The sequence below is a fragment of the Anas acuta genome, chromosome 1 (assembly GCF_963932015.1).
Source record: "Anas acuta chromosome 1, bAnaAcu1.1, whole genome shotgun sequence".
Lineage (NCBI taxonomy): Eukaryota > Metazoa > Chordata > Aves > Anseriformes > Anatidae > Anas > Anas acuta.
This window is the reverse complement of record NC_088979.1, coordinates 191,065,457-191,084,567: the sequence shown is the minus strand read 5'-3', so window position 1 is coordinate 191,084,567 and position 19,111 is coordinate 191,065,457. Positions and strand designations below refer to the sequence as shown.

Genomic DNA, 19,111 nt, shown 5'->3' with positions numbered 1-19,111 from the left:
CAACAAAACAAAAACTGATAGCTAAACTTTTTTTTTACTACACTGTAGGCATTATTCAGGAGAACTCATGAAGAGCAAAGTAATGTTGCGTACATCCATTAGTAAATTCAATTTTTAAAAACAATATATACAAATTCACTTTTTTCTATTTTTAATGTTATTTCTTATGAGTCTTTAATGAAATGCTCAATAAATAATTGCTTTTCAGGTTTGAAAATAGTTGCTTGTGCCACCAAGTATTAAAATATTCCATTCTGTTAGAATACTACCAATTTTATCCTATACTGGGAACATCTTCTGTGAGTTACTATTGGAAGTCACGCTAAGGTTTATGATACTAACCCTTGAAAATTCCAGTTTTGATGTACTTAAGGTATCTTGGTTTGCTACTATGACCACACAAGTCCATAGTTAAAAGAAATCTTTTTTGGCTTGATTTCTTTTTTATAAAACACTTTGTTTGGAAGATAAGCACAGTATAAACTTGCTACTCTTCTCAAACAGCCCCTGTAGGTAAGTTCTTTGGTCATGGTCAGCTGGACCCAAAACTGGAGGTCAGCCTGCGTAAATGTCTTGACCCTGTTGTCAGGTCTTCCCTTTGCTCCTTGGCAATAGTTTCGAATGCAGAAACTTATGCAGTTCTGCCTCATAAACAGATTGTAGAAATTAATGTGATTTATTTTCTTCAAGTAATGGTCAAGGGGACTAGAGGTGTATTTTCTGTGTGTATACACGTGTAGGTAACATGCACGCACAATGGGGTTTTGATTTTTTTGGTCCCATCCTGCCCCCTTGCATTTGCCCCTTCCCTTGTGCTCTGGGACATCCTGCTCATGAGTGTACCTTCAGAAGTTTGCCATCAGAACTGGATTTTGTGTTTATCTCTCTTTATACTAAGATACAACTGAAATAAGGCCATAGCTTTGTTCTTACCTGGTCCTGAGTTGTGTGAGAGGCTCTCCCTCTGCCCCCCCACCCCATCCCCTTAGAATTTATGTGTAAAGGTCTCAGTTGAAGGCAACAGCCAGAAATAATTTGGTCTGTACCCCTCAAAGAATGGTTTTTAGGTTTTCCAGGGACAGACACGCAAATTTAACTACACTTTGCAGCCTAGAAGGGGAAAAAACAATTCTCATTTAAGTTGAGGGGAGAATTTAGGATTTCTGTAGGAGAATAATAATTAGAAGCCTTCTGCTATGATCTGTTAAGAAGTGTGTTCTTACACAGTCGTTAAAAGAGGATGCCCCATATCGCAGTGTTTCTATGGGTTTTGCTTCCTTTATTTTCTCTCAGCATTACACAAGTTCATCCTGTTTCAATATTGGACGTCATGGCCACGCTTTATAAAACTTGCCCTTTCTTAACATTTAAGCTTTGCCTAAAGCAGTCTTCTTCAAGGGATCCCAGTGACGTGGAAATAACATGAATTGTTTCAAAACAAGATCAATTCTTGGCCTAAACTTTCTCTTAATAGTGTTTTGACTCTTCTGTACCCTGGCATACAGATGAGTTTTTAATAGATAGAAAATCCCCACCTAGGACTGCTAACAAACCAGGCTCTCCTGGTTTCTGTCTCTGAGTAGAAATGGATGTCTGCCTTTATTGAGGATTTAAACAGTTTAATTTTTTGTTATTGCGCTTCAGTTTATTGTTTTGCATTATAAAGAGGGTTCAGAGTAGATTGCTGATAAGTAGAAGGAAAGGAATAAAGTCATAAAATGTAATTTCCACAAAACTAATTCTTTTACTAAATGAAGCAGGTCTGAAGGGTTCAGTGTTTCAGCCTTCAAATTGTAAATAGGCATATGAAAACATTTGATAATCTTTTTTTCTCAGTGAAAATAATTCACTAATATTCTATAGTAGTGCCTATGCACTAATGTTTACATAAAATTGTGTGTGTATATACACAAAAATATATAAAATATACACACATGTACATGTAAAGTAGAATCACCTGTCCCTTCCTGGGTCATTGGTTTTGGAAATAAACATTTTTACTTTAAATTTATCATTGAAATACACTCTGAATCAGTGTTTTAGAGTGTGGTAAAGATACCAATTTAAAACAAATTGCAAAACGAATGTCATTCTAAGTCACAAATCCTTTATATTAAGAAAAAAATACGAAAAGCTCAGTATCTTTTGATCTATGCAGTGGAGTGAAGCAAAAGCTTGGTCTGTTTTTCACATGAGGTAGGCAGAGTGAGTGACTCAGTCTCTTAAAATTACCATTACTATATTGCTGTCCTCTTAGTAATGCCTGCAGTTCCAGGAGGGGCTGTGAAGTCCCTCGTAGCTTCAACCAGCAGAAGGGCTTCAGCAGTGAACATTTTGCTGATTCATAAACTTCAGTGTCTTCAGAGGCAATATACGTGCCTCCTCTTGGCAGAAGCCTTTCTTTGTGTCTTCTTTAATAGCCGTTACCAGCTCTGTAAATTTACTGCAAGTGTGGTGAGATACTTTCAACTATGCCTGTCTTCTTTTAGAGCCAAGTAAATGGTATCTTACTGAAGGAATACATTTAACTGAAATTGCCAAGAAGGAAACAAACTTTTATTCTTCTTTCCATAGGTATCCTTATTAGAATACCGTAAGAGACAACGAGAAGCTAGAAAAAGTGGCTCAAAGACAGAAAACTTTCCACTTGTTACCGTATCTCCTCATGCAGCTGGTGGAGGGAATATAAGTAGTAACAACGGTGCTAACGATGGGTACAACAACAGTGGTGAAAATGGGGAGCAAACAGAGAACGCTGCGAGCCTACCTGCGCCACTGCCAACTACTGTTTATAACGCAGCTCCAGAAGACGCTGGCAACAACTGTGCAATTAAGGAGACATCAAGTGAGAAGAGTGAGCCAGAGGTTCAGTGGTAAGTTACAAAACTGTAGGACAAAAGTCCTGCTGAGTTATTTACTTAATTCTAAGTCTTGGATTTGAAGTATTTTCTTAATAAGTGTGCAGTTACGGATTACTGATCAGAAGCCCTTCTTTCAAACTAGTAAACAGTCGTCCTTCCTCTTACCTCAGAAATACAGCAGATACCTCATGAAGATGAGAATATGGAAAGTTATCCATAAAATATTGCTCACCTTATTTTCAGTCTGCTCTCGAAAAATAAGATACCAAAGCAAAAATAGCTGTTAGCTTGAACAAGCGAGACCACCTGGTTCTGTAGCCTGTAAATTGTATAAGTGCAGTTGTGAGTATTTAGAAAATGGCACGGAGTAGGCATGCTGCTGCACAAGTCATGCCAAGGTGCGTGGTGGAGGGAGCTATGTTTGGATGGAGGATGTTACAATGGCTTTGGGAGATACTGAGTCTGATTCTCAGCATGGCCTTGGCTCTGCATTTAATGTCCTTGCACTGTCACTGCTTCATCTATGGGCTGAAGATAATATTTTTCATCTTAAGCCTCAAAACCTTTACAAAGATACCGTAGGAAAGAAGGGTGGAATAAAGGAGTAATTTGTATTGATCAACAGAAGCTTCTAGAAGACTCTGAGGAGTCTGCTTTTCAGTGATCTAGCTGGAATGCGTGCTTTGTGTTTGCTGTCACCTAAATGCAACATGCAGAGATGCATGCAGTCTGCCCGACAGTTCCTTCTGCTCAGGTAGACAGCGTGTGGAGATGCTTGCATAGTTGCTTATGGTGGCTGACTGCTCCCCTGTGTGCAGGCCATATGCTGCCTTGCACTCCCTGCCAGGTACTCAGGCAGCCTGGGGAAAGGTGCAGTGTGAAGGGGGATGACACAGAGTGACTTCGGTTCGTGTAAATGTTTCACAGCATTTTCCACTGTGGTTTTTGGTAGCCTTAAGATAGATGGTCAGCTGTGTTGGCTCTGTTTCCAGAATGTTACTAGCACAAAATAAAACACTGCAGAAGTTCCTTATGCTATAGAGAAGGCCTGGCAGTCTTGCAGATGAATACCTCTCTGCTCAGATGCTCCAACTATTCCAGAACAGAAGGATTTTGTAGAGCCAGCTGAAGGGAGAACGTAAGTGCAGTCTTCAAAACTTCACTGAGAAGTGGCTGCAAGTTCGTAACGCAGAATGTAGTGTACTGTAATGTAAGCAAAGGGTCTGGGAAATAGGCTGAGCTGGGAAGAATTTATTAGTGACTTTTTTGCAATACTCCTGTAGACAACCTCCAAACTTTCAAAACAACAGCATCGCAGAGTATTGCAATATGTTCTTGCCTGAAATAAAACTTGAGTTTTGTAGAGTGCTGCCATTACTGTGCTTTATGTTCAGATTGTGAGAATGTAATTGATGGTAAGACAGAAGACAAGACTGTCACTTCACCCCATATCTGGTGAATGAAGTCTAAAAGCTTAAATCCTGTACATCCGGAGTTGGGCAGTATTTGCAACTATGGATCTGCTATTGAAGAGCAAGGTTTTTTTTTAATAAACAAATGACTATTTCAGACTTTTCTAGAAGGCTTTCTACAAATTGAGAATGTGAAGCAGTACTCACAACCTGTACTTTTTGATCTGTCAGATACTAAGAATAAAAAGACCTCCACAGATCTACAGATATTTTTTTTTGTTTTGAGAAGAATTGTCAGTTCTCATAATGTAAGAAGGTTGCAGGAAATTTTTATATTTAAAGTGTGAGAAAACAGGTATACCTAACCAAATGGCATTCCTTAAGAGGAACGGTTATTTGGCTCTTACAAGCAATCAACACTGTAAATTCTCTGACCTAGTATTTGCATTTATGGTGTCCTAAATTTGGTCCCTGGGAGTATATCGCCGTACTTTAACCCACGCTTCCCTCTTCCAGGACTGCATCAACCTCTGTGGAACAAGTGAGAGAACGAAGTTATCAGAGAGCATTGCTTCTCAGTGATCATAGGAAAGACAAGGACAATGGTGAGTTGATTTATCGTGCCAGAGGTAGATACATCTAACCACTTCCTTAGGTAGTCCATAATCATTCTAATGTTATGTTTGGGTCTGCTTCATCTGTAGGGGGAGAATCACCCTGTAGCCCCTGCTCACCGTCTCATGTTCAGTCTCCATCTTCATCTCATTCAAATCTCATTTCCCAGTTGCAGCTTAAGGTCCATTCTTTCACTGAATGTATGGAAGGTCAGTAAGCAGATGACCTTGTATGGCACTTATTGAATAGTCTCTTGCAACAACATTAAGTAGCTCTTTAAAGTGAAATACAAGGTGCTTTGAGTGATCTTGGCAAAAGACCTTTTCCCCCACTGTTATATTTACGTCTTGTTTTTGTTTCTAGAACCTGATTCTGAAAATCCAGAGCCTACTTCTGAATGTCCGTCCCCAGATACTTCACAGAAGACTTGTAAGAGTCCTTCAAAAGCAAGCAAGGTGTGTATGCAGGTACATGTTTGTGTGCATCGAGCCTATGTACAGGTCTCAATTTATGTTTAAGATGTTAGCATCTTGATTTTCTGTTGAGATTTTTTAAACATTACCGTCATGATTTTCCATTGAGATGAACATGTGTAGTAATTCTGTTCAATAATTTAATGTAGGTAAATATCTGTAAGAATACTTGCAGTAGGTCCAACATCTGGAAATTCTGTTGAAGTTGGTTTGGGTTCTGTTCTTTCAGAAGCCGTATCTACTTACATCTGATACAGCATTCTGTGAACACTGAAGAGTGGTCTCAGTATCAGTGGTCTCGGTATTGCCACAGTTCTGTAGGTTGAATGCCAAAGGACTGACAGTCAGAACTGACAGCAGTAAAATGATTTAAGTACCTCTTACCTTAAGAGGAGTGTCTCTTGCCATGTCAGGATTTGGTACTGCTTGGCAGTAGAGGCAGTGATATGCAGAAACTTGTTTAGGAGCTTCCTGTATGATATTAAATGGCAGTAATTCAGGTTACAGTGTCCGGTCTGTTTGCTTCCACTATGCCAGTTTTAAAATGTTAAATCACTCTTAAAAAATATTTTGTTTTTGTAAATAGTCATCTGGAATTATTCCTTTCAGACTCAAAAATCTAAAGCTTTAACACATAGGAGATTCTGACCTTGCCTTGGTGGTCATATTCCTATTCGTATTCTCAGGTGCACTTGCTAGGCTTTGACTTCAAAGAACAATTCATGTGTTCTTGCTAGAAACAGTGCCTGAGCTAAGTTTAAGTTCAGGTCAGGCTTAAGCTCTATGGTCGCTGTTTCTCATATACCAAACATATCCTTTGTCCTCATGTTTTTCATCCATCATTGGAGAAAGAGAGCACTGTCCTGAGAAGATGTAGTTTTAGTGCCTGCATCATTGGGTGTTCTGAACATCTTGCTCTGACTGAATTTCCTTCTGTTCTAGCCCTCCTCACCAAGTCCTGTAGTTTCAACACAGTCACTTGGGAAAACACCGGCAAAACCAGATTCGCACTGGGAAACTGCAGCAAATGCACCAGAGGCCGAGTGTGCGAATCACTCAAAACCTGAGCTGCAACAAAAACAGCTGACAAACAATGTCCAAGCACTTTCAAAAAATCATCCATCTCAGTCACATCTGCGCAGTTCTGCTGAGCACTCGCAGAAGTTGCCTTCTGCACCTTTGAAGCTTCATTGCCCCCCCTCTCCTCACGTAGAAAATCCTCCCAAGTCATCGACGCCTCACGCGCCCATGCAGCACGGTTACCTGTCACCAAAGCCCCACTCACAGCAGCTGGGCTCTCCCTACAGACCTCATCACCCCCAGTCACCTCAAGTCGGGACGCCCCAGAGGGAAACGCACCGCAGCTTTTACCCAGCAGCACCACCCCTCCAGCCTGGGAATCAGCAGCAGCCGAGCGGGCCGCTGTTCACTCAGACCACTTCAGGACAATCTTCAGCTTCTTACAGCCAATTTAACCAACAAAATTTGAACAGCAACGCACCCCCTCCCCCTCCCCCTCCGCCCCCCTCTTCTACTTACTATCAAAACCAGCAGCCCTCTGGAAACTTTCAGAGCTACAGTCAGCTGAAGGGCAGCATCCCCCAACAGACTGTGTTTTCATCCGGACCAAACCAAGCACTTCCTGGCTCTGCGGGTCAGCAGACGGTGCCAGGACATCACGTCACGGCGGGGCATTTTTTGCCCTCCCAGAACCCCAGTATTCATCACCAGGCTTCGGCCTCCGCTGCCCCACCTCCTCCTCCACCCCCGCCTGCCCCGGGCCCTCACCTTGTCCAGCAGCCAAGTACTCATCAGCAGCATTCTGTAGCACACGTGGTCGGTCCGGTTCACGCCGTGGCAGTAGCTCCCGGATCCCACCTTCACTCTCAGGCTGCTGGCCACCACCTGCCGCCGCCCCCTCCGCCGCCAGGCCCCATTCCCCACCACCAGCCCCCCCACCCTCCCACGGGACACCAAGGTTTGCAAGCACAACACCAGCACGTCGTCAGCTCCGCGCCGCCGCCCCCTCCGCCCCCACCATCCAACGTAATGGGCTCGGGGCACCACCCGGCATCAGCACAAGGGTTGCACCACCCCTCGCACCAAGGACCCCCCCACTTCCCCTCCACCGCCCACACGGGCGTCTCCTCCTACTCCTCTCAAGCCCCCCACCACACGACGTTAGGGCCTGGACCTCAACATCAGCCTGCTGGAACAGGACCTCATTGCCCGCTCCCCGGTCAGGGGCCTCACATCCAACCTCAAGGACCAAACAGTCTCGCGACGCCCCCCGCGTCAGGCTTCTGCCCCCACCCCGGCTCCGTAACCCTCCCCCACGGCGTGCAAGGACCGCAGCAGGCGTCACCGGTGCCTGGACAGATCCCCATTCACAGAGCACAGGTGCCGCCGACTTTTCAGAACAATTACCATGGTTCAGGGTGGCATTAAAATGGATCCCTTTAATTCTAAACATTTTTAAAATGTTCTGTAAGATAAACTGTGTATATTTCATATGTACCTATTCGAGGTACTTTTTAAAGCTTGTACATGATACTTTGTATAAAAGCAAACACCAGTGCTCTTTCATTGTATCTTTCCATTTTTTGCTTTTTAAAATTCCTGAAAATGTGCTGTTAAGCCAGTATTAGGTATTTCTTTTTATTTTGTAAGTGAACATTCCAGCTGTTTTTCTGGCAGTAGGTTTGATGCTGCATAATCTTTAAAATTTTATTGTTGCAGTTAAATTCATTTAGTGAATGTTTTCTATATTACTTTTATACATATGTAATTAAATAAGTACACAGGCTAAGTGATGGCACTAACAATTTTTTTTTTCATTTTCTTCTGTCAACAGTTCTTCGTGTGCATAGAGATAGGAAACAATGCAATACAAATTTTTATAGTTTTGGTGTGGACATGGCTTTTTGTTTCATCAGTTATTTGCAGAAAATGTAATTTAATGTATAGACTGTTTCTAATGTCTCTGACGAGTGCTGTAAATACTGTATTTCTTTGGCTTGTAAAATTGCTTAAAGCTTCTTTCATTTGATATAGTATTGTACATAATAAGTCTCTTTTGCAAAAAAAAAAAAGTGTGATCTTTGTGAAAGTAGTACAGTATATGATCTTTAATTTTTTTAATATACTGTCACATTGCAGCACTGGTTGGGCATTTTAATTCATGTTAATAAATCACAATTATGTCAGTTTTAACCACTTGTCCTCAGAGGGTGCTGTGTGTTGAAGGAAGGGGCTGTAGGCCTTCTGTCACCGTGGGGCTCTTCACCTCCATGTGGTTTCCAGCTGTGGGTTTATGGCACAGGCTGCAGGAGGGGATTTATCTTCCCCTGCTGCGTCTAGTAGTGAGGAAAACTTACTTCAAGGACAGCAGGGTAGGGGGCCAGGTTATTTAATGTTAACGTGCACTGTGTATGTACTGTAGCAGCGCAGTCGTGCACTCAAGGCAGGTGTTACTCTGTTCTGATAAACTACTCTCCCACCTGCCCACTTTAGCACATCCCTGTTTTCTCCTGTTGGCTCCCCAGGACCTCCTGTTAGTGTGGTAATGTAGGAAGTGAGACCCTTAAACCATGATTATGGTGTGTGCCTGCCCTTAGAGCTCGTTAGTGAATGCTCTTGAATTCTGCTCACGTAACGGAACGAATGCTCGATGGCTCTCTTTCAGACCCCAGAGGAGAAAACCAGCGTGCAGCTTCCTCTGCTCTGGCGGCTAGAAAACCTGAAAGAGGACAGGATGGGAAGCAGCAATTCCTGCCCAGTGAAACGTGGTAATTCTTTTTAGCATGTACAAAGCATTGGGGCTACGTAAAACTCTCATTTGCTCATAAGTATTGGAAAAAAGAGCACACATCAAATGCCTTCCTGGGCAACTGTTGGCTATGCAAAACACACACAAGGGCTGAGCTCCTACGTTTTGCACTAGCGTTAAGTAGAACCGAGTTAGGCCAGCAACAGCAGGAAGAAAAACAACCCCATACAACCCCATGCACCTTATTCTATGGCTCACACTCATTTTGAGATCTCTGCATCACCCTCCACAGCTCAGAGCTGTTGACCTGCCCCTCTGCCATTTAGCTGCGATGATTTGTTACCTCTTAGCAGCTGTGTGATGTGTTGACACGGGGGGTAGCAGACTGATGAGCATTAGTCAAGTTCTGCTGTATCAGCACGTGTAAGGCTGGGCCCCTCGTTTGCCTTGCAGTTAAACAGCTGCTGCCAGTGCCAGGCTCGTCGATGTAGTCAGGAACAAACCGCTAAACAGCTGCAGCAAGGCGCAGGGTGAAGCTGAGCACCATTTTTACCTTGTATCTCTGGATTCCACTGTAGCGTTATTTTTTTTCTTCTCAGCAGGGTCATCCCTGAGGCATTTAAAAGCCGTTCCCATGTGAGGAGGGAAGTGGATGCTCAAAGGCCCTCCAGCTGCTGGCAGGGCCTCAGCGTGCACAGGCGTGTCTCCTGCCCAGCGCATTCGTGTGGCTCTCCTGTTCCTTTTTGGATGAGCGGCTGCACAGGCGCATCAGGGATGGGGGATAAATGGCCGCCTTTTTACATAAAGTTAAACACCTCCTCTGAAATGGCTTGGTTTTGGTCTTGTTTCATCTTGCACCCTCTCAGATACAGCCCCTCATTCCTTGTTAGCCTTCAGTATGCTCTGATTTATACAGGTGATGCTATTTTGTGACCAACCCCATCGTACAGTACACAGGAATCACAGCCAGGCTAACCCCCACCCGCCCCCACCAGACACAATTCTAGCAACGAGTTGGCTTTACGGCTAGCAAAGATTCCAATGACCAGCACACTGTCTGAAAAAACAAAACACTTTAATTAGACAACTGCAAGCACCTCAAACAACTGGTTATTGTTACAGCATGGGGCTATCTTCTCACAATCTAGTTATTGCAAAGGCATGTGAATAAATTTCATATGGACAAAGTCAAGAAAAAGTGGCACCATAGTTACATGAAAATCAGAAGTAAGCTTACATTCATCCCACTGACTTCTAAAAGAGGCCAAAACACACCTCTGTATTTTACATTCTAAAATCTGTATTGCCTATAAGCTTCAGTCTATGTAGCTTTTTTTCCTAGGAAACACGTAATTCTTGCGTGCAACTTACAAAGAATAATTGTATGTCTAGTTATGGGAAAAAAATAAAGCTAGTGCAATTTGTTTTAGAAACATGTAAAGCTATGAATGGAATGAGCATGATCTTGCTTCTTGCATTTTACCCACTGCACTGTAAATTATTTGCAGCTATCCTTCCTTAACTGATTCCAAGCACACACTTTTATTATAAAAGATCAGTAATTCTACACAGAGAGTGGTTCTCATGCTCAACTTTTAATTTTTTTTTTTCTCCTTAAGGTATAGTACAACTTACAGTGCTTATAAAAAGGCAACACCATATGGTACCATGTCTTCACTATCACATTGTAAGGGAAATTGCTATTTTCTTTTCTTAAAAGCACTTAAAATAGGCAAAAGTTCTAAAAGGGAGTGCTAAATGATAATGCATACTTTATTAGAAAGAAGTCTAGCCTTCCTTTAAAGTGCCATTTGGGGAATGAAATCCTGTAAACCAGAGCCACTTTGTTTAAAATCCAATGAACGGGAACTGCTACAGAATAGAAAGTTTACACAATTCCTTAAAGCAGTTTAAAGTCCACTACATGCAATTGGTTTGCTATAAAGCTCTCTAAAACTTAGTAGCTTTACTCTGAAATTGAGTCCCCAGTCCCATATTTAAATGGAAATAAACATTTACAGGGTGCATTTACATACACTATAATACAAGAATGACGTCCCTTTGCCAGAAGATAAAATTGTACAATTCCTTGCCGTAACTCAGTTCTGACTTGATAAATTTCTTACGCTTGTAAATTATATAATATGCATCAGCTAAAATATTTTTTTCATAAATAGTTACAAAACTTGCCAAAACACATGGGGGGAAGTTTCTCTTGTTCAAAAATCTGACATCTGAATGCCACACAACACAAGAAACAATGCTTAGAGACACGTTAAAGTGTTTTCTGAAGAAAGTGGGTGAGTAAACTACTAGCTGAAGACAAAAAGACTACCCTTCCCCAAGAACACAGTGCACAAAAAGCAAAATGTCAAACAGTACCTCAAGCAAAATAAAGGTCTGAGGATTGAAGCCAGCTCACGTGTGATCCTGCTAAAGAATTTGTGACAGTCACCATTTAGGTCCGATGCATTGGAAGTGGTTGCTGGCTTACTTCTACGGCTGGGAGATTCTGCTAAGAATTCAGCCACGGATGCCTAAGGCATTCTCCAGCTGAAGCGCGTTTCTCTGGGACCATTTCTAGCATGGGGATCAGGAAATCTGTAAACTGTGCAGCATCTTCGTGAGGCCAACCATACTTCTCCACAAGCACGTCAAAAAGACTCCAAGGTTTCAGCTTGGTGATGTGTCGGAGCTCTCCTGTAAACAGAAACATTACCGGTATTAGACAAGTACCTCTTCAGCCCTGATAGTGACTAATCCCTGATTAGTTTTCCTCTAAAAAAGAAAAAAACACAACTCATTAGGCTGAAAATCATCATTTAGGAAGGTCTGCACACTGCAAGCTTGCTTGAGGTCCTCAAAATGAGCATGCCTGATGTCAAAACCAAGAAATCATTCCTAAAACAAACTGTTACACCTGGACTCCACTGTAAACAAAGTTTCTCTGTTTTTTCCTGTTGTCTTAGAATCACTGAGTCACAGAATGGCCCGAGTTGGAAGGGAGCCACCAGGATCATTGAGTCCATCTCCTGGCTCCACAGAGGACCACCCAAAAATTGGACCATGTGTCTGAGTGTTGTCCAAATGCTCCTTGAACTCCAGCAGCTCGGTGCTGTGCCCACTGCCCTGGGGAGCCTGTCCCAGTGCCCGACCACCCTCTGGGTGCAGAACCTTTCCCTAACCCCCAGCCTGACCCTCCCCTGTCCCAGCTCCATGCCATTCCCTCGGGTCCTGTCGCTGTCCCCAGAGAGCAGAGCTCAGCGCCTGCCCCTCCGCTCCCCTTGTGAGGGAGCTGCAGGCCGCCATGAGGCCTTCACCCCGTGCCCTTACAGGAGGGCACTCGCTCTCATGCTCACGCTGTCCACAAGAACACCGCAGGCCTTTGTTCATCGATCAGCCAACAACCCAAAATCTTACAAAAACTGCTCCAACCGTAGGGCACAGCTCTCTAACAGCTCATTCAGCCTCACCACGCGCCATTTGCCGACAGTGCCACAAGCAGAGAGCAGCGAGACTCTCACACAGCGAGAGCAGAGGCTGCCTATCTTCGGCTGGGTTGTGCCTGGGCATTTCCAGCACAAGTATGGCCCATAAGTACTGCTGAGTCAAGCCACAACAAAAAAAAATAAGGCAAAAAGACTCCAGTTTAGGTCTATACGGGCCCGCAGTACAAATGTACACAGCAGAAGACATTTTGGAGAAGTTTGTTCACTTCCAGGCTTACTCTCAGCCCTTTAAAATCCCCACACAGTTCTTAAACTGAAGTGCTGAAAAAACATTTCACTACTTACAAAACCGGTAGTGTATTTTCTAAGTGTATACACTCCTGTATTGTGCAACAAGCAACCTCTCTGCCAAAAAGCAAAATAGTGTCTTGTTACTGACTGCAACCAAAAAAAAAAAAAAAAAAAAAAAAAAAAAAAAAAAAAAGCTAAGAAAAACAGGCTGGGGCTGTAACTTCTCCAGGCTGCAGCAGTCACTGCCAGGGTTGCCATAATCAGTTATCAACATGGGGTGGAGAGGGGGATGATGCAACAGCTTTCACCTCTGTATTTAAATTAGGTAGTATGGGGCATTATATTCTATATATTCTCTCTCTATATATAGAATATCCGATATTATATTCTCCATGAAAACCCCAACCATTTCGGAAAGCCTGGAAATCCAAAGTCATCATCCATTTTGTGTATGAAATGCATTTGTAGCAGGATCAATTGCACGCCTTTTCACCCCAACGCTTGCATTTTCTTCTTTCCACCCTCAGGTGGTACGAAGGGCACAGCTGCAAACTGAGGATCCTGGGGTTCGGTGGCTGTCCCTGTAGAACCTGAGCTCACACTGTTTATTTTGTAAAGTGGAGCTCAAATTGGCAATATCCAAGCTAAGACCAGCACGCCCTGAGCAGCACAACATGCCGTAGTGCTTTTCTGCTGAGGAACAAACTATCAGCACTTCAGGTTGGAGGTTTTCCACAAGAAATTCTGTGACGACCATAAAAATGTAAAAAAGAAGATGGAACACAGTAAAAATGATCTTTGTGTGGTCGGAGAATTAAATTAACGCTTCAGTTCTGCACTGGGGATGCCGGAGGGTACATCCCTGCACCAGACCTTTACTGGTTTGTACACTTAGGGACCTGTTGTCAAAGAGTTTGTTCATCTCAGCTAACATGAGCTTGGTTTTGAGCCTGCTGATGCTGCAAGCTCCAGACTCCCACCTGGGTGTAAGCAAATAGCTGTGTTGAACCCATTGCTGCAAGTTTCACTGGCTGCTTTTGCTGATTTGCCAGCCATCATATCACGCAGCCTTCTCCCCTCCAAAATCAAGTCCCAGGCTCTTCAACCTCCCCCATAAGGCAGCCACCCACGGCTCCTGCCCTCCTGCACCCTGCCCAGCCCAGTGCCCTCCTCGGGAAGGACCCGAAGCCAGGCGAGGTCCCTACGCGCTCGCAGCGCAGCGCCAGAGCCTGGGCCCCGCCGCGCCCCCAGGTGCCCGCGGTGGCTGGTCGGCGCTGGCCCTGCCGACAAGCCGCCCGCCGGGCACGTGGGGGCACGGGCACGAGGGAAGCCGTGGCACTGCCCTGCGGGAAAGCCGCTCGCCAGCCGCCGGCCTTGGCCCCGTGCTGCCACAGCCGTGCCCCAGCGCTCAAGGCCGCACGGGGCTGCCTCGTAAGTGGGGAGACGAGAGGGGCTTGGAGCATCCCCGCGGTGCCTCCCGAGTTCAATCCTGTCTTGAAGCCCGAGCACAAAGAGGTCAGAAAGGTCAGCGCTGAGATTTATTTGCTTGTAGCAAGTAGCCGTGCCACAATAGGGGCTGATTTTGGGGGGCTCTGTTGCTGCGCGAGGCCACGCAGGGCGGGGGGTGACCCAGGGCACCACAGCAGCAGCAGCGTTGGCAGCGAGGCAGCACGGCGCACAGGAGAGCGGCTTTCTCCAGCGCCCCGGCACGAAGCCATCCCTCCTCCTCAGGAAGGGTCAGAGCCCGAGGGCCGCACGCACCTGCGTGTCTCCTGCCCGGGCAGGAATTCTTTTTCCACCCTGTTTACTCCTTACCAGGTCTGCCAGACCACTGTGTACGATCAAAAGCAGTCCGCAGCTCATTTTCCACCAAGTTACGAGCTCCCCGTTCCCTGATTGCTTACATTTACACGAACATTTGACAACAGATTCACACAGACATTAGTTAACGTTCACACTTTGCTGAGTACATCCCAAAACGAATTCTAAATGAAACACCGAAAGGAATGCTGCAAATTTTTGCTTTCCTCAGAAAGCCAAGTTTACAGCAAAATTCTTCTTTAATAAGAGCTCTCCGTGTAAATGGATATATTTCTTCAGTACCCATAACCGAACATACTCTCCTCTGGGATAGTATTATGCTTTAAATTAGTGGTGCATAAATACCGTTACCTTTTTTGGTGAAAAACTCCTTGGAATATTTCCCCAACATAGCGTATTTTCGAGGGATTTTTCCCAGCAGTTCAATGATCAATGCTATGTGGTCTGCATTGGAGAACATTGCCAGCAAAACAGAAACATACAACAGTTTAATCAGTACATTGCATGCACACACTAACACTGGCCCGGTACAGACAGAAATAGATTGATCCTGGTGAAAAAAAGACATGCACCATGGCTAATTTGGGAAGATGCTTTCAGCAAAACTTCCTTCTCAAAACAGCATCTGGGTATCAGCCACTACAAACAAGTTTGGCTCCGTCCTTTAAAACGTACCAAACAGTTATTTTTCAGGAAGTTTAGGTTAAAAAATAAAAATAAACTGAGTTTGTCACAGATTCCTGTGCATTTTGGTTTTCAAAAATAAATTTGTGTTGCGTGATTTCAGAAAATGCTCCTCAGCGGGACATGCTACAACCAGCAACAGCAACTCCACTTCTGTCTGCATCACGGCACCTTTCAAAAAGAAGAGGTACTACCTCTGCGATTGAAGAATTCCCGAGAATATTTTCCAGATAGAGCAAAGTGCCTTGGGATATTGCCTAGCAGCTCTATGATGTGTGCTATGTGGTCTATGAGGGAGAGAAAAAAAGGATACGGGAGTGGAAGGGGCAGGGAAAGGATGGGATAAAAAAGAAGAGGAAAGAAACTGGAATTAGTAAAAAATCAGAAATAGTTTCAAATCAACAATGTTTGCAGCAAGTCCATGCAGAGGTTTCCAGGATCAGCAGAGCTCTGGCATCATTAGTAGCACTTAGGAACAATGAATGATGCCCACATTACCACTGCAAAGGGCATTTACAAGCAAACAAGCATGAAAATGGACAGGTATACAGGTGGAAGCAGGAGTTAATTCTCTTTAAAAAAAATAAATAAATTAGTAATTGCCTAATTCAAATAAAAATACACAACGTAAACATTATTCCGGTGTCAATCTTATAGAGAAAATACTACAAAATTCCAAATTGAGGTTTCTTTTCTAAACTATAAACGTTGTTATTCTCAATCAGGTTTCCACACATATGCAATCTTACAAGAAGGGCAGTTTAATTCCTTCAGGCAGTTGTTAAGTAGCTGAGTATCTGCAGAAGGGAGGTTTTGCCCACCCACTGCTAGTGATGGAACTTAAAACTAAAAAGAAAAAAATTGCATTTATGTTCTGAAAACAATGTGTATGAACAGTTCACTCAAAAAAATAAGTTAAGCCCACTGTAAGCTCGCTAGAAATTTGAGAAGAACGTGAAAATAAAGCAAAACTCATGGAACAACCCCAAAGGTTCCTACCTTCATCCCTGGAATAGTCTTCACCAGAATGTGGTTCAAACAAGTAATCTCCAGTTGCTAGCTCAAACGCCTATAACACAACAGACATAGTGATGGGTATTTCAGAGGGAAGGCTTTTCATCTCCAAACGCCAACAAAACACCACAATTATCCCGGAGCCACGAGGGAGCCAGCACTCCAGCCACCGGCGGCACCTGAGGCTACTCACCTGGGAGCCCCCAGGCCCACAAGCCTGAACCCCGGGCGTTTCTGCCTCCACAGCCGGGGGGATCGGAGGAGGTGGGAAGGGGTGTGTGGGAGCACGGCCCCGAAAACCAGCAGTGCTGAAACCCCTTCACCAGCTGACCACCGGGTTCTGTGTGTCACGTCCAAAGCCACGGCACCGACCCCCAGGGCAAGAGGCACGGCTAAAGGCACGGTGCTGGGATGTGACGGGGTGCTGGTGTCAGCTGAGGTTACACATTTAGTAGACTAACGTGTTAAACCCAGTTAAATGTGGGTGGTAGAGAAGCTGAGAGATTCCTACATATATGGCAAGGAGCTACACTTGTACGTGAAGGCTAAGTACCAGTCAGAGATCAAACGTTGGGGACCAAAGTAAAGTCTGAATCAGAAATAAAATCTTTTTATAATTAATCACTTGAAATTATCCAACAGGGTAAGCTTCCTTGATGACTAAATGGGGAAGTTTTTCCAAAGGTGTTTTTGTTGAACCCAAAGTAAACACTGCAGTCATGGGGTAAAACACCGGGACTCCCATTGATGAAGGAAATCGGGTCAGGCAGAGGGATGATTGATCCATTCAGGTTACTGCAATACTTCCACGGGATGCTAACCCTACAGGCGTGATGTGTACTGAAAGCCTCAAGTACCGAAATAATGATGGGAGCCCAGACTCATGTACGAGCATGGATGCATCCAGCCTGATTTGGCATCCAGCCTGATTTGTCAACCGATTCCCTTTCCGCTCGGGATCACCCATTACCCAAGCAGCCCCAGGAACCTAATTTTTTCCAGGTGGTGTAAGCAAACTGCTTTCCACCTCCAAGAGCAGGGAAAAGCATCTGAGCCGCAAAATCATTCCAAAAATCAGGCAGAGATGGCACAGGGAAGGAATGTCACTGTCAGAACATTTACTATAAAATGTTACAAATATTACAAGATTTATAGAATCTAAACACACACTTTTCTGTTCCCATTTGTACCGTGGAGCTGCTCAATCACCTGTACCTTTCACCTGTTTATGGGCACTCGACTTCTTCAGCTGTGAACTGCAGAGTGATCCAAGTGGGCTATCGCCAGACCAACTCGCCCCGATCACACAGCAGCTGACAAAGCCACAATGCCCTTTGCTGGCATCTTTGTTGATCCTACAGACGGGCATTTCTGAAGTCACCAAGCACTCACACACAGTCGTTTACCTTCCTTCTTCTTCTACTCTGAGTTTGAGACTTTTTACTTTACAGCTTAAAAAAAATCTGAGACTTCATAAATTATTACCAGGTATTTAAACTGAATAAAATGTTAGGGCAGCCAGAAGCTATCCGTGGAGAACACAACCCAGAGAACATCGTTGCTCTCTGGAGAGGAGACTGAGAAGCCACAGGAGTCCCCTCCTTATCTAATGGGAATACATTCACTGAAAAAGCTGGGTCAGCTGTCTTAGGAGAGCACTTGCTGAAGGGGCTGATTCCTGCCACTAAGGAACTCATCTCTGTTTAACACAGATTCCTGAAGAACAAAGGAAATGGAGATGGATTCAGCCACAAAGGTACACTGCAGAAGAACAGAGCTTCTGTCCCTCCCCAGAATGAAGTATTAATAGCTCAAAACGTCTGTGTGGAGTTAAAAAGATTAAATTGGAAAACCTGTAACAGCTCACAGAGAAGCACAAGCAGCAAGCACACCAGAGCAGCACGGAGGAGCTCTGGGAGGGCACGGGGCAGAGCCCAGGAGGCAGGAGGAGGGGCTGGGGGCGCTGGGGTTGTGCGAGGAGAAGGATTTAGTTGCTGTACCCCACTACCTAAAAGGCAGGAACAGAGAAGATCGAGGTTCACCGTTCTCAGGAGGGAACCGTGAAAGAACAACAGGGAATGGACACGGGTGACAACACGGGAAATTCCAACCTGATATGAGGAAAAAATCCTTCAGAGACGGGCTGAGCACCAGGACAGGCTTCTAAAGGCTGCATTAAAGCCATCTTGAGAGGTGTGTGACGCAGCTGGGTGAGGCCCTGAGCAACCTGATCCAGCCCTGACGCCACCCCTGGTACAAGCAGGAGGTAGACAAGGCTACAGGACCTCTACAGATGCCTTCCAGCCAAAATACGTCTGTTATTTCTCCAGCGCTGCAAGTGCAGGTTAGCCATATTTATGTAATTTCTTTCCCTTTGGAAATATTTTTTTTAGAACACAATTTTTTTGAACGAAACTCTGAATGATCATCTTATCTTTCTTAATGTTGACATTTGCCTCCCCAGAAATCGGCGTCCCGGTTATTACATGGAGATACCAAGCGAGATGCAGCACGCTCACCATATGGCACAGGAGCCCAAGGCAAGCATCCGTCCTTACCGCCTGCCTTGGCAATCGCTACTTAGCACTTCTCGGAGGCTATCACAGAAAAACAGTCTAGACTGTTTTTCACCAGCTACAGATGGAGAACGTTGCAGATAAATGGTCACCCCGCTGCGTTTGTAGGCTCTGGAGAGGCCACAGTTCCCTCCCCGCCATGTGGC

At 44.5% G+C, this 19,111-nt stretch overlaps 2 protein-coding genes across 28 annotated transcripts in view; one reads left to right on the top strand and one right to left on the bottom strand.

Moving 5' to 3' along the window:
- Nucleotides 1-15,624, top strand: part of KMT2E (lysine methyltransferase 2E (inactive)) — a 73,488-nt gene extending 57,864 nt beyond the window's left edge. For 3 of the 10 annotated variants that reach the window (XM_068669813.1, XM_068669806.1, XM_068669807.1), the window contains 7 exons: nucleotides 2,575-2,873; nucleotides 4,790-4,878; nucleotides 4,978-5,097; nucleotides 5,252-5,343; nucleotides 6,304-7,761; nucleotides 9,047-9,149; nucleotides 15,479-15,624. In XM_068669813.1, the coding sequence (XP_068525914.1) occupies nucleotides 2,575-2,873; nucleotides 4,790-4,878; nucleotides 4,978-5,097; nucleotides 5,252-5,343; nucleotides 6,304-7,761; nucleotides 9,047-9,149; nucleotides 15,479-15,609 (2,292 nt within the window). In that variant the 3' untranslated portion in view covers nucleotides 15,610-15,624. Of the gene's footprint in view, nucleotides 1-2,574; nucleotides 2,874-4,789; nucleotides 4,879-4,977; nucleotides 5,098-5,251; nucleotides 5,344-6,303; nucleotides 8,575-9,046; nucleotides 9,150-9,729; nucleotides 10,782-15,478 lie in introns of those variants that run through there. The other 7 variants (XM_068669812.1, XM_068669810.1, XM_068669809.1 and 4 more) reach the window with 7 other exon arrangements.
- The window catches only part of SRPK2 (SRSF protein kinase 2), a 149,586-nt gene continuing 140,663 nt past the window's right edge, over nucleotides 10,189-19,111 (bottom strand). For 15 of the 18 annotated variants that reach the window (XM_068669823.1, XM_068669832.1, XM_068669830.1 and 12 more), the window contains 4 exons: nucleotides 16,375-16,444; nucleotides 15,570-15,662; nucleotides 15,043-15,135; nucleotides 10,189-11,830 (listed from right to left, as the gene is read on the bottom strand). In XM_068669823.1, the coding sequence (XP_068525924.1) occupies nucleotides 11,646-11,830; nucleotides 15,043-15,135; nucleotides 15,570-15,662; nucleotides 16,375-16,444 (441 nt within the window). In that variant the 3' untranslated portion in view covers nucleotides 10,189-11,645. The remainder of the gene's footprint in view (nucleotides 11,831-15,042; nucleotides 15,136-15,569; nucleotides 15,663-16,374; nucleotides 16,445-19,111) is intronic. The other 3 variants (XM_068669827.1, XM_068669819.1, XM_068669818.1) reach the window with 2 other exon arrangements.